Source organism: Periplaneta americana, chromosome 3 (genome assembly GCF_040183065.1).
Source record: "Periplaneta americana isolate PAMFEO1 chromosome 3, P.americana_PAMFEO1_priV1, whole genome shotgun sequence".
NCBI lineage: Eukaryota > Metazoa > Arthropoda > Insecta > Blattodea > Blattidae > Periplaneta > Periplaneta americana.
In genome coordinates, this window is record NC_091119.1 from 82,717,527 (window position 1) to 82,731,481 (window position 13,955).

A 13,955-nucleotide genomic window follows, 5' to 3' on the forward strand; every position below is an offset into this window, starting at 1 on the left:
TACCATTTTAGAGGGATTCATAATTGCAAACTCATTCTCAAGAACTAAACTAAAAAATGGAGACTCTGTTATGTAATTGTAAAAAATAATTATCATACAAAGTTATTTATTTATCTGATTCCTGTGTGGAGTTACACTTTAAAACCTCTGGTATTTTTATTGAAAAATCTGAATGAATTATTTATTATAAATATTTATAGATCATCTAGTTGATAATTTTATATTTTTATGAGAAGTTAGACAATATTTTAAATTCTCTAACTAATCTTAACGATAAATTTTAAATTTTTAGTGATTTTAACAAATTTTAAGAATAATTCAAATGAAAGTAAATGTCTATGTAATTTATTTAGAATGAATGGTTGTTATAGAACTGTTTTTGAACTAACTGGAGAAGAGTCATGTTTGATAATATGTTTACTAGCCTTCATTCTCATTCATACAATATCAAGGTCATCGACCCTGGATTCTTCGATCATAATAGCGATTGTGTGCGAAGTACTGTTTACAATAGGAATTTAAACTCAGATCACAATACGACGACTCTTAGGAAAATAACCAATTTTGAATGCCTTTATAAATCAGTTACATATTCATTACCAATTGGTATAATACCGTACTATTGATAACCATAATCAATTGCAAGTTAATTTGACTTTTTTATATGTTTAATAGATCTTTTTAATAATTCATTTCCATTGAAATTGATCAGAGTTACTAGTAACCAAGAACATAAAGTTTATTTGTACAATAATGAATTATAGGAACATTAAAAGAAAAATTAGATCTCTCCATACATTAGCTAACGGTACTAAAGATTCCTCAATAGTCCAGACCTATAAAAAGTAATAATAAAAATACAAGTATGTCATTAGGAATGTTTTTATTGGCTATTTTATGACGCCTTATCAACTCCTGTGGTTATCCAGCATTTAAATGAAATGAAGGTGATAATGCCAGCGAAATGGATCCAGGGTCCAGCGCCGAAAGTTACCCAGCATGTGCTCTTTGTTAGTCTTAATGGGAAAAACCTTGAAAAACCTCACTTGTTCCGATTAGGATTTGAACCCGGGTCGGCTCGTTGCACGGTCATACATGCTAATTGTTACAGGAATGTTAAGTTGAATGCTAATGTTATATTAATTGAAAATTCTGTTAATAAGTACAAAACGGTGTGGTTCTTAATTGAATAGAAAGCCACTCAATGTAAAAATAATAAGGTTGGTGTTTCGTGTGACGAATTTAATGAACATCTGTCCAACCTTCTTGAGAATATAAACGCCCGGTTAGAACTATCTGACACTACAGTGAGTGTACTATTTTCGAAATGTAATATGCTCAATTTGCTTTTCAAATGGAAATTTATTTATGCAGATGATGTCCTAAAATGGTTTATTTATGAAAAACACTCACAGCAAAGATTATTATGATATTTTTGACAATAAGCTTATGAAACAAATTAATTATTTAATTTATAGTAATCCCATTGACTGCTTGCATGAATGATTATCTTTGTACTGGTATATTTCCTGATTTTTTAAAAGAATAGCGATAAGAAACCTAGCAGCTATAGACCAATTTCGCTTATTCATGTTTTCGCTGACATTTTTGAAATCGTAATAAAAATCAAATTTGTGAATACTTTGAACCTAATAACAAGTTTTATAATTTTCAATATGGATACAGATCTATTTCTAAAGCTGTCACTAGTTTTACTGACTATAATCTTGAATCATCGGAAGACAAGATATTTATATCTTATAAATTTTGCGATTTAAATGTCCTGTCGAGTAAAAATTACGTCTTTATTTTATTAAAGGGGAGATTAACTGCCCTATACCGCCAATATTAAATTTAATTATTTAATTACACTTCATCTCAAGAACTACTGAAGATACATATTCAAATTTTAACGGTTAAATATATCAATTTCTAAACAAACTTGCAAATTTATCACGGAATATCACTTTAAAAATTTAATCTTTTAAAGTAATATCAAGAAATACAAGTTAAGAAAAGATTTTATCTTCTAAAATAATTATGTTATTATTTTCTTATTTTTTATCAAAATATTTTTTATGATCAAACTAACAGACATACGTCACTTAATGAGCGTCCATTTCATTAATGTATTCTTAAAATAGCCTATGTTTAAAATTTCATCCTTTTATTACAGTTCTTTAGAAAGTGGGACATTTGCATAAAAAGTAACAAAACATGAACATAATTTAAAAGATTCAAATCTTTTTATGGAACTCATAATTATTGATAAAATCTACGTATCTTCATACTGTAAAATTTTAGTGTAATATCTTCAATAGTTTCTGAGATAATAGATAATTAAATAAGAAAATTGAAAATTATCGCATTACGGGATAAGGCAGTAAACTCCCGTTAATTATTCAAAAAGTTGACACTGAGAGAAGAACACTTTTCTACAATGCCTGGTTCACTATTTACTTGATGTTGTAATATACCCTTAATTTTAATCAGTATTTCTAAAGCAATGGCCGGAATTAAACCGTACTAGTTCGAACCCCAGAAGGAACCTAGTGTAGAAGTGCCAGAAGTCAGTTCACTTGAGAACAGAAATAACAACACATAGAACTGTAACTGTAATGAATGTAAGGTAATGCCAATATGAGAATAATGTTTTTATTGCCACGAAAGTGTTAGCATAAATAATATTAAAGGCAGTGCAGAGTGTATAACTTTTCACGATTCTTTCGAAAATGGTGTCTTCAATTATACTCATAGATACACTAAATACAGCTGGGCGTTTAGCGATTGTTAGGGCAGAGGTCTTGAGATAAGGGACTAGTAATTAGTGTTTTATATGTTCGTCTGCCTTTTCAATTCTTTTGTAATAGTACCCTCTATAACACAACAAAATCTAAAATGTTGTCGTCTTTATATTTATTGCCTTATACGAATACGTTACGTATTTGCCACTAAAACCAGAGCTGTCATAGTGGCCATCACCAGCTATTCAAAGTATTTTACTCTCCCGTAATTTACAATTGTTCGTCCCTTCCTTGTCCCCACATTCTCCTAATTCCAGGACCGATATATGTTTTTACTAACATTCGAAAAGTAAAAACCCGTACCATTTAGGACTACATACAGGGTATTAAAAAGTATCCAATATTTTAGGAGGTGTTAGTATGCATCAAAACAAGGAAATAATGTCTAATAAACATGGGTCATACAAAATTTACTTTCTGAGATCTGAACACTTGTTCATAGGAAGTGCTCAATGTGACGTTCATTCATTCCTCTGCCCTTCTGCGTAAGGAATCATGCACTGTTTGAAATTGACCTGGTTGTTCTTGTATGTGTTGACATACTTTGAAGAGGCGATCCTGTAGTGTCTGCACATTCTTGATTTGGAGTGGCGTAGACCAATTCCTACATGTGTTACCATAACCAAAAGTCTAGGGGATTTAGATTTGGAGAACTAGCAGGCCAAGGTGTGGGGCTTCCCTGATCAATCCAACGGTTGATCAGGTCAGGTGTTCATTCACATTGCGGAGAAAATGTGTTGGTGCACCATCTTATTTTGATGCATACTATCTCCTCCTAAAATATTGGATACTTTTTAGCACTCTGTATATGGATATAAGTAGATAATCTCACACATATTGAAAAAAGTCTATTTAAATTTGTCTGTGAAGGCAACAAATTTATGAGATCTTCCGTCCTCTCAGTTCCAACACGTAAACATAATTTCCTGTTTGAAGGTTTCACAATATTGACCAGTTTATCAAATTTCATACAAAGAAAAAACAAAAAGGAACACAAGTAATGCATTCGTGGGTGCTGTAAAAGAAAGTCTAACACAAAAGAATAGATTCCAATACTAACCGGAAGATACTAAAATCAGCTTACAAATGAGTTTAAAATCTAAGTTGCTTTTTTTTTTACGCGGTTTTACCTTTGACACGGCTCTGTGTTTTCCTTTACCCATTAAGCCATTAGGCGTACAAGCCAAATAAGAATATTTTATTTTAACCTTCTTTATCATACTAGATCAGTATTGGCAGAGAGAGTAGAGCGTTTATTACCACATTAGAACGAAAAAAATAACACATTGTTCGTATTACACCTGGAAAATGTAAGTTTTAATTTACCAATCTGCCTATGCTTGAAAGTTCCTCACACATACGATTTTCACTTTTCTGCATCCTCTTCCGCAGCCACACCCCATTCACCCCAGTCACTCTTAACCCACTACCTGCCCTTTCGACCTGTCCTGTTAAAATCGTCCTTCAGCTCGCATCGTAACACTTTAAAAGTAGCTCATATAAATGCCCAAAGTCTTCTCTGTCATTTCAATGAAGTTAAATCTATTTTCTCCCCTTTGTCCCTTCACGCTAGTCTTATCTCTGAAACGTGGTTGAAACCTTCCTTATCATCTTCTCTTGTAAGTTTAGATAATTACACCCTATGTAGAAACGACCGAATCGGTAAACGCGAAGGTGGTGTTGCAATATATGTGCGATCGGACTTACCGTTTAAAATTGTCCACCAGTCTTCGAATGAATTCTTAGAACATCCTGAATATCTATTCATCGAAGTCAGTGCAAGCAACAAAAAGGGCCTCCTTGGAGTTATTTACAAATTCCCTAAATCAGGTTTCTTAAGTGATCTTGAAACACTTTTGTTTAATCTTGTGCCTCATTATGACCATACTGTTATTTTAGGCGATTTCAATACAAACTCTTTAAATTCAAGTAATTACGCTACAATTCAACCTAAGAACATGTTTGAGTCTTACAATATATCCATCCTTCCTTCCGCAGCTACCCACCTCACCCAAGAATCGGAGACACTTCTTGACATTATTGCTACGACAAATCCTCAGCTAGTATTAACGAATGGACAACTACCAGCACCAGGTATCTGAGCTCACGACATAATATTTCTAGAATATTCCTTGTATTGTTCAAAATATAAACCTCACATCACATCATACCGTGACTTGAAGCATATTGAGCAAGATGAATTAATCAAGGACGCACTTAGCCTACCTTGGAGTGTGAAATTTACCAGACATTGACGATAAAATCGAAAAATGTAACGACCTAGTGGTTTAGTTATACGATAAACACACACCCTTGAAAACCAGACGAGTCGGTAGACGCCCTGCGCCCTGGATGTGCGATGCCTAAAACTTCTCATGACAGACAGAGCCACCGCTTATCGTAAATACAGATGGAGCAAAGACGAATTAGATTTTAATAATTACAAAGTTTTAAGAAATAAATGTAATCAAGCAGTAAGAAATCCTAAATTACGCCATGCACATTCTCTTATTCTACCTTCAGTCAGTGTGAAAGAATTGTGGCGTAACCTTAATAACCTGCGTCTAACAAAAGCAAAGCCTAGGGTAGATAACATCAACTTGTCACTCAATAGTCTAAATGAACATTTCGTCACTGCTCCACCTAACCATTACATAAACAAGAGACTCTTGAATTCCTCAGATCTTATACCCAACCTGTGTGGGATAAATTCTTCTTTAAACACATTAACCCAACTGACATAATGAAGACGCTGCGACGTATGAAATCTAAAGCCCAAGGCATAGACAATATAAATATCACTCTCGTGTGTAAAATAATAGATATGATCTTGTCGACTTTACCCATATATTCAATGTATCTATTATGACTGGGTCCTATCCCTCACTCTGGAAAATGGCATTAGTAAAACCTTTACCTAAATCTAACACACCTTCTACAGTAAACCAATGCAGACCAATATCAATTCTTCCCACTCTTCCAAAAGCATAAGAACATATTTTACACAGACAACTTACGGACTATCTCGACGAACACAAACTCCTTGACGACTATCAATCGGATTTTAGGCCTGGACACAGCACTACTACAGCTCTACTTAAAGTGACTGAGGACATTCGTGAAGCTATAGTTAGGGGTGAAGTAACAGCACTAACTTTTATCGATTTCAGAAATGTCATTAGTTCTGTTGATATCGACTTACTTCTTGTGAAGATAAAGACTTCGCACCTGACAGACAATACCTTGAACTGGATGGACTCCTATCTACGTGACCGCCATCAGTGTGTTTCACTTGATAATCAGTTCTTCCCATGGCGATGCACAAAGGCGGGAGTGCCCCAGGGCTCCGTATTAAGACCACTACTCTTTTCTACCTACATTAATGGTGTATCAAAGAAATTACAGTATTGTCGATATCACCTCTATGCCGACGATCTACAATTATATATAGGCCTACATTCCAGTCCCAATACGATCAATGAATCAATTGATAATTTGAATTGTGACCTAGCCATTGTTTCCACCTGGGCGGCCAATTTCGGACTCGTACTTAATCCAAGTAAGACTCAAGCTATAATTATTGGACATAAACGTTTGGTTAAGTCTCTTAATAACATTAATCTTTCAAATAACTACTGAAGCTTTCCTGGCGACGTGATAATTCGAAATTTTCTCGGGCTTCCAGCCAGGTCATAAGTTGGTGATCCACCGATGTTTCGAGGATGTTCATCTTCCTCATCTTCAGGGTTAAGGGGAAATTACTTAGCTCCTTGGCCTTTCTAACTAATAAGAGCCAATCAGCGCACAGCTCCTCGGCTGACCCCTCCCTCTGGCACTATAAATTAAGGAGCTGGATACCCCTAGACATCATTTAACCCTGAAGATGAGGAAGATGAACGTCCTCGAAACGTCGGTGGATCACCAACTTATGACCTGGCTGGAAGTCCGAGAAAATTTCGAATTAATCTTTCAGTTGTTACACTTAAAAACACACTAATCCCTTATTCATCTGTCGTAAAAAAAATCCTAGTTCCTTTTTGGATAATATTCTAAATTGGAATTTTCATTTTAAGAAACAATAAAATAAATCTGTTCCTCCATTCACTGTTTGAGTCGCTTAAGAAACTTCTTGAACCAGCAACTAAAACTTACCCTAGTACAAACCCTAGTAATGCCGCAATTCTATTATTGTGACGTTCTCTTAAGTGACCTAAGTTCTGAACTGTCAAGTTACAGCGAGTTCAGAATATGTGCGTCAGATATATATGCAACATCCGATGATATGGTCACATATCGCCATCCTTTGCAAGTCTTTCGTGGCGCCAACTCAAAGAACGTAGAACTTCACACTCTTTGTCTTTACTCTTTCGAATTCTGCACACCTCAACACCAAATTACCTTTCGTCTCGTTTATCTTATCTATACTCTAACCATTACGTAAATACCAGATCACTTATCTGTGGCACGCTAAGTATACCTCTTCATAGAACATCTTGTTATTCATAATCTTTTACAGTATCCACCTCGTGATAATGGAATTTCTTGTCACAATGTATTTGGGGCTGCAAGACAATAAACTTTTTAAAAATACAGTAGATTGAAGGATAACCTTCTTAGCAATTCACTCTAATTATACTGACTTAAACGGTCACTGACTATATGGTAACTTCTTTCTTTAGGCATGCATCCTGATAGCGCTGTATTTTCAAAATTCTATCAATAATCTCTTCTTATTATCTAACATTATTTGAAATATATTAACATTCTATGTATTTTAGTTTAATGCTACACAGTTTGTATTTCATTGTTTCATTGTTTAATAATAATTAATAGTTCATAGCATTTTACTGTTCAATTCATAAGTAATTCTTGCATACGCTTAACTTTTATCTAAATCAAATTGTTGTATTCTTTGTAGCTTGTATACTTTTTGCTGGTTGAGTGGAAGAGAAGGCCTTACGGCCTAAATTCTGCCAGTTAAAATATTATTATTATTATTATTATTATTATTATTATTATTATTATTATTATTATTATTATTATTATTATTCCAAAGGTTCCCAAACTTTTGACACTCACAGCTCCTTTTCTCCGCTGTTCATATACCGGTAGTTCCATCATGGAAATTACGAAGGTATGAATCAGGTCAACTGTAATTCTTGTATTTATTTTCGGCTAGGTAATTTCTTCAGGTAGGGAAATTAAGAGTTCAGTAACAATAAAGGTATAAAAATGATTTAATGTAGCAAAAAAAAAAAAAAACTACAAATTTTTGTTTACCAATGACATTTTCACAGCTCTTCACAAACATACACTTAATCATTTCAGCTGCTTAAAATATATATATATATATATATATATATATATATATATATATATAACAGTTATAAAAATTACCAGATTAAAAATGAGAGTATTTTATTATTACTAACAAATATCATATTTTACTGTCATAATGTCATAATGAGAAGGATACGGCTGTTTATTGTTATTTAGTTCATTGTATCTTCGAGTTATTTTAGGTGTTGCAATATTTACTTCTTTTTTAATGTTTAATTTAACTGATACTTTGACTTTATTACAGCTATTACTGAAAAACCACATTCACAAATGCAAGAGGTAGCGAATTGAATTAAAGCAAAGAGTGCTTTCTTGCTGATCATTGGATATTCATCTTCAATGCTGCACCGAAACTCTAACAATGACTGTGACTGGAATCTTGCTTTCAATGTTTAGTCAGTAGAAATATCAGTGAGCTGGTCTACTTCCTCATTGTTTAAATGCTGGGATACTCGATAAGAGATGATAGGCGTATACATAAAAACAACTTGAATGTTATGGACATGCTAAGAGAATGTCACAAGAAGATTACTCACGACAATTTTTAGAATGGATACGATCTGGAAAAATAAGCATGGGAAGACTACACCTTATGTGGATGTGTGGCATTCAACAAGGAATGAAGGAGAAGGGGACAGGACAATGAATTGATAGAAAGAAATTGCGACAACGGATTAGGAATTGAAATAAGAGTTTTTGGGCACTGGAAGATTTTTGATATACTGTAAAATCGGATATTAATTAGAGTCAGAGCCAAAGCGAAATTTTTCACTTCATAATAAGTTTCACACTGATTCCAGGATCCACTCAGCCTCCTACAGTGTCGAGTATCAGGTTCCTATTGTGGACAGAGAGCTACCGGAAAGCGATGCTGAACATATTTTCTCTAGTTATTTCTTTCTTTGGTTTAAACCTCTCACCCTTATAATCGACTTACTCACTAACGTAGCGTAAGGAAGGGTACATCTTCGTACCAACACTACATTCTATTACAATGCGGATTTCCCTGACTGTTTGGTCAGCACGAAGCAGAGCCACGGTGGACACGCACAATACAAAGGATAGTCAGTTCACGTGAAAGAGATTAATATCTGTCCATGCCGGGACTCGATCTACTGATCGCTTGGTTGGGAAGCGCACTCTCAAGTCCACTCTTATTTTAAAATTTGAGTGTGACTTACCTTTTCGCGATATTGCCTCCTTGATGAATCCAAGCTTTGGATTAAATTGGTAGCATGTCCCAAGAAGAGTGCATAGCAGGTGGCACCACTGATCATGGATAACATGGTGAGCCACATGTCCGTAAGTGACTGCGGCGGAAACCTGCCGTATCCGATGCACAGCATATGTGACATCGCCTTGAACAAGGCCCACGAGTACTGCTCCAACCAGAACGCTTCCTGTAAGCACAAGTTGAGGCCCATCATTATTAAAACAATAACTTGTTAATTTGGCTGTACCGTTTCTACACAGTAATAAACACAACTTAATGCTAATAATGTGGATGAATTTCGGGGAAAAAATGGATGTTAAAAAACATTTAAAATGTATATCATGATATAGAATAATAAAAAGGGTCTTCGATATTGAAAAGTAAAAGATGCAAAGGAGATTATTCATAGAGCAACTCCACTTTAGGTGTATTAATTTAATTAATTGAGTTAACAGGATATTTAAACATCTTTCAACTTGCCATAATGTATCACAATCTAAACTTATAATCAATTCAATTAAAACAGTAGTAATAAATTATGTAATTTCGTTCATTTGGTTAAGTAATCTAGTTGAGACATTTGGAAAGGTCGAGAAATGTCTAAAGAAAAAAATTATTAGAGGTAACAGTAAGAAAGTGGAAAAAGTAAACCAAAATAAAATAAAGCTGACTGACCAAGAAAGTATAATAAGTAAAACGAAAATATGCAAAAGAAAACAAAGGAAAGAAAAAATAAGAAACAGAAACATGCAAACAAAATAAAAAGTAAAACAAAGGTACAGATGAAGTAAATTATATGTAAAGTAAAATAAAGGAGAGTAAATAAAAATAAAGGTAAAGTGAAGTATGGAAAGATAATGGAAAATTAACTGAATTAAAGTAAAACAAAGAAAAGTAAAGTTACATAATTCCCTCGCTGTAGAGTCATGGTTTAAGACATCATGCCTAGGACTCACGTTACGGAATGCACGCTGGTTCGAGTCCTCATAAAGAAGGAATTTTCTCATGAAATTTGAGCCGGTATCCACTCAGAATCGTGATGAATTTAGGGAGCTACGATAGTAAAATAAATCTGGTTACGGAAACCAGGTACAACGGCTAGGGGATTATCATGCTGACCACACGATACCTCCAATCTGAATGGACGATCATTCACTTCTGCAGAGGTATGTGGACGGGAGGTCAACAACCGGCTGGTCGCCCTTGGCCCTTCATGGGATGCTGCGCCACAGACTTAATTTTTTAAGTGACGTACACTATGAAAAATTAACTTCGCGAACTCATCCTTCAAAAAGTGTTACATGCTTCATTGCTGAATGTCATTACTGTCACTTTCAAAGTATTGCCCTTGCGAAGCTATGCACGGACTCCGGCACGCAAATCCACCCTTCAAAGCAAATCTGGAACTCCGTTTCTGGAATGGCCAACATAGCTGTCGTCGTAATACCGTTATGTCTTGAGTGTTATAAAAATGTCTTCCTACCAATGTTTCCTTTACCTTTGTATAAGAAAAACGGCATTGGGAATCAGATTAACTGATTAGGAAGGATGTTCCTATACAGTTATTTGTTTACTGGATAGAAAGTCCCTCACAGACAGTGCCTTGTGAGATGGTAGCAATGCTATGGTGCAAGAACCATGATTTGTTGACGAAAAGTTTAGATTGTTTTCGTGAACTTTCTTGTGCAGCATTTTCAGCATTTCCAAATAGTAAACTTGATTAATTGTTTGTACAGATGGTACAAATTCGACAAATGTTTGCAAAGTTTTCGTTAGTTCTTCTCGTTACCGACCGTACTGACCTCTCTCCAACAGTGATTCTTAGTATCCCCTCAGAAAAAAAAAAGTTTAATCCATTCGTACACTGCCGTTTTCTTACTGGAATTATCCCCATAAATTTGGAATAACATATCTCTGATTTCACTTTCATTTTTACAAAGTTTAAGAAGAAAATTAAGGTTTGAGCCGTCCATTTCCAAAACCTGTTCAGTCCTTCGAACAAAATTTTACAGGAATCAGGAAAAACTGTCATTTGTTTCTAAATTTCCTCTTGTGTAATTTCGTTGTCTAGTTTTATACGGTGATTTATTCCAATCTGAGCTATATGCAGTGCTGAAATCATACTGTAATGGTTTATTTTTAATTGAATATTTTAGGTTGGACTTAACGGTGTTAGGTTCTATAACTGGGACATAACGAAGTTTGGAACTGTATTTGACTATTCAAGATGGCACACAACAAGAGAGAATACATAAAGATGAAAATTACTTATTTACTGATTTATTATCAATAAAAAAGTATCGACTACAATCAGTCTGTTACTATAGTATATCACTATCAGTTTATCACTAGCAAAAAATGCAGATGGAACGTAATATTTATACAAGTAGTATGATTCATGAGTGGCACATTATGTGAGTAAGTTAAAGAGGTTATTTTTGAAAACACAATTAATATGATAACGTGGATGAAAGCTAAGAAAATAAATATATTTTTTTGATTCTGCCTTTCTAATAAAGTCTCAAACTCCATTACAATTCGTTTATAGTCAGTAGTTTCAAGATAAGGCTTTTTGCTTTAGCTTGCTCCTTTATATGGACAAAAACTCTATCAGAAGGTATGAACGAGTAGCCAACGAGAAACAGTAGAATAATATTCTTAACAGTTGTTGAAGATTCTTTGGCTATCCACGAGCATAACATATATAATATAATGTGATTTTTATTTATTAATTTACCAGAAATTATTGATTGAAGAATGTGTGAATATAAAGTTGTTTGAAACTATATCCTCTATAATGCATTGTTTTCTACTGGACTTAACAGGGTTTGCTCCTGTAGGCTATACTCTTATGGACATGACGTTTTATGGATCTGTAACAGTCAAGGACTTAACAGGTTCTGAAACTCCAGCCAACATTCAGTCGTAAATTTGAGTAGGAAATAACGCATATAGTACCTCTAAATGTGGCTTAAAAGGTGTAAGGCAATGCCATCTATCACATGATGTACAGAACTAAAATTTGAATTTTTGTCGACTTAACGGTTTCTGGAAATGAGCGACTGGTTTGTTAGTTGGTCTAATTCAAGTTCCGACATTTTTGCGACGACACACAAAAACACGCAATAATAACAATGTGCGCCACTCAGCAAGACATTACCAGACATCAACACAAACACAGATGAGAGACATGGATATGCCAAGATCATGAAATCTTACCGAGCTGTTTGTACAGTGCTGCCAACGAAGCACACGGTGGAAAGTTCGTGAACTTTATTATCAGAGAGGTATGGTAAGATAAAGTCAAGTAAGGCAAATTAAGATATGATACGATAAGTTAGGTAAAGTAAGGTAATATAAGATAAGGTAAAGTACAGTAAATTAAAAATATGAGGAAGCAAAATGAATATAAGTAAAATTAGGCAAAGTCAAATCAAGTTCAGTAATTTAGCATTTACATCAGATACTTTATATGATTTCTTGAAATTTGTTAAATGAACATCTTCATAAGCTCAAGACGAAGACTTTCTACGACTATAATATTGTAGTGAAGAATGACAACATAAGAAAAGCGAATTGACACCTTGCAGTGCAATTGATAGTGTGACAGCGACGTGAGATTCGAACTCACGACCAGCGTCCCGCAAGAGAGAAGATCGCGCGGAGCACTTTGGGACGGCGCGCGGCGAGAGAGTGGAGAGGGAGTTTGCGCGCGCATCTTCTGCTTGCCTAGAGAGGCCGAGAAATCCGTCGAAGTGGAAGACTCGCGAATTCGAACTTTCGAGGCTACGTCGCTGTGGTTATAAATTACGGTCGCGAAGGAACGACAGAGTTTTCAGTTATTCAGTCAGTGAGAAAGCCAGAGCAAGGAAGCCAGTCTTGTGTACCGGAGTTCGACTCGAGTGTGCGTCCGCAACTGCGTCAGCAGCCGAAGGCCTGAGTTCGAGTGCAGTGGACCGCAGTTGGAGGGACCTGATTTCGAATGCAGTGGACCGCAGTTGGAGGGACCCGAGTTCGAGTACAGTGAACCGTCTCTGAAGGTCTGTGGTTCGAGATACTGTGAACTCGAGTGACTGAGATAGAAGAACTGTGAACTGAGAACTGGTAGTTCTGATTTGTAAATAGTGCTTTGTAAATATTAGCTAAGATTAACAGTTCATTGTTGTGCGTAATAGTCCAAGTAAATTGTCATTGTCGTTGGTGGAGTGCTATAACGAATACTGTGTTGAGTGAAGATCCAATTGTTGACGAGAGCGTTTAAGGTGAATTGTAGAAAGGAATTATTGTTGGAAGAATAAATTACATTGTTGTTACTAATAAAATTTACATTGGTGTCAGAATCGGGATATTATCGACAATGGAGAACCTACAGCAGATCCTGCAAGCCATCGCGGAAATGAAAGCAGAAATGAAAGACGAAATGAACAAGCACATCAGTGAGCTGAAGAACGACATAAGTGAAGTGAAAACGGAGATGAAAAGTGACATAAGTGAAGTGAAAACGGAGATGAAAGGCGACATGAGCGGAGTGAAAGATGACGTCACTACGCAAATTGAAAGCGTTTCGGCCCATGTAGATGGAATTGTCGCCATCGTGA

General features: G+C 35.2%; 1 protein-coding gene across 9 annotated transcripts in view; it reads right to left on the reverse strand.

Moving 5' to 3' along the window:
• Ih (hyperpolarization activated cyclic nucleotide gated potassium channel Ih) overlaps positions 1–13,955 on the reverse strand; it is a 934,537-nt gene that overhangs the window by 89,394 nt on the left and 831,188 nt on the right. For all 9 annotated transcript variants that reach the window (XM_069820890.1, XM_069820887.1, XM_069820882.1 and 6 more), the window contains one exon: positions 9,326–9,544. In XM_069820890.1, coding sequence (XP_069676991.1) covers positions 9,326–9,544 — 219 coding nt within the window. The remainder of the gene's footprint in view (positions 1–9,325; positions 9,545–13,955) is intronic.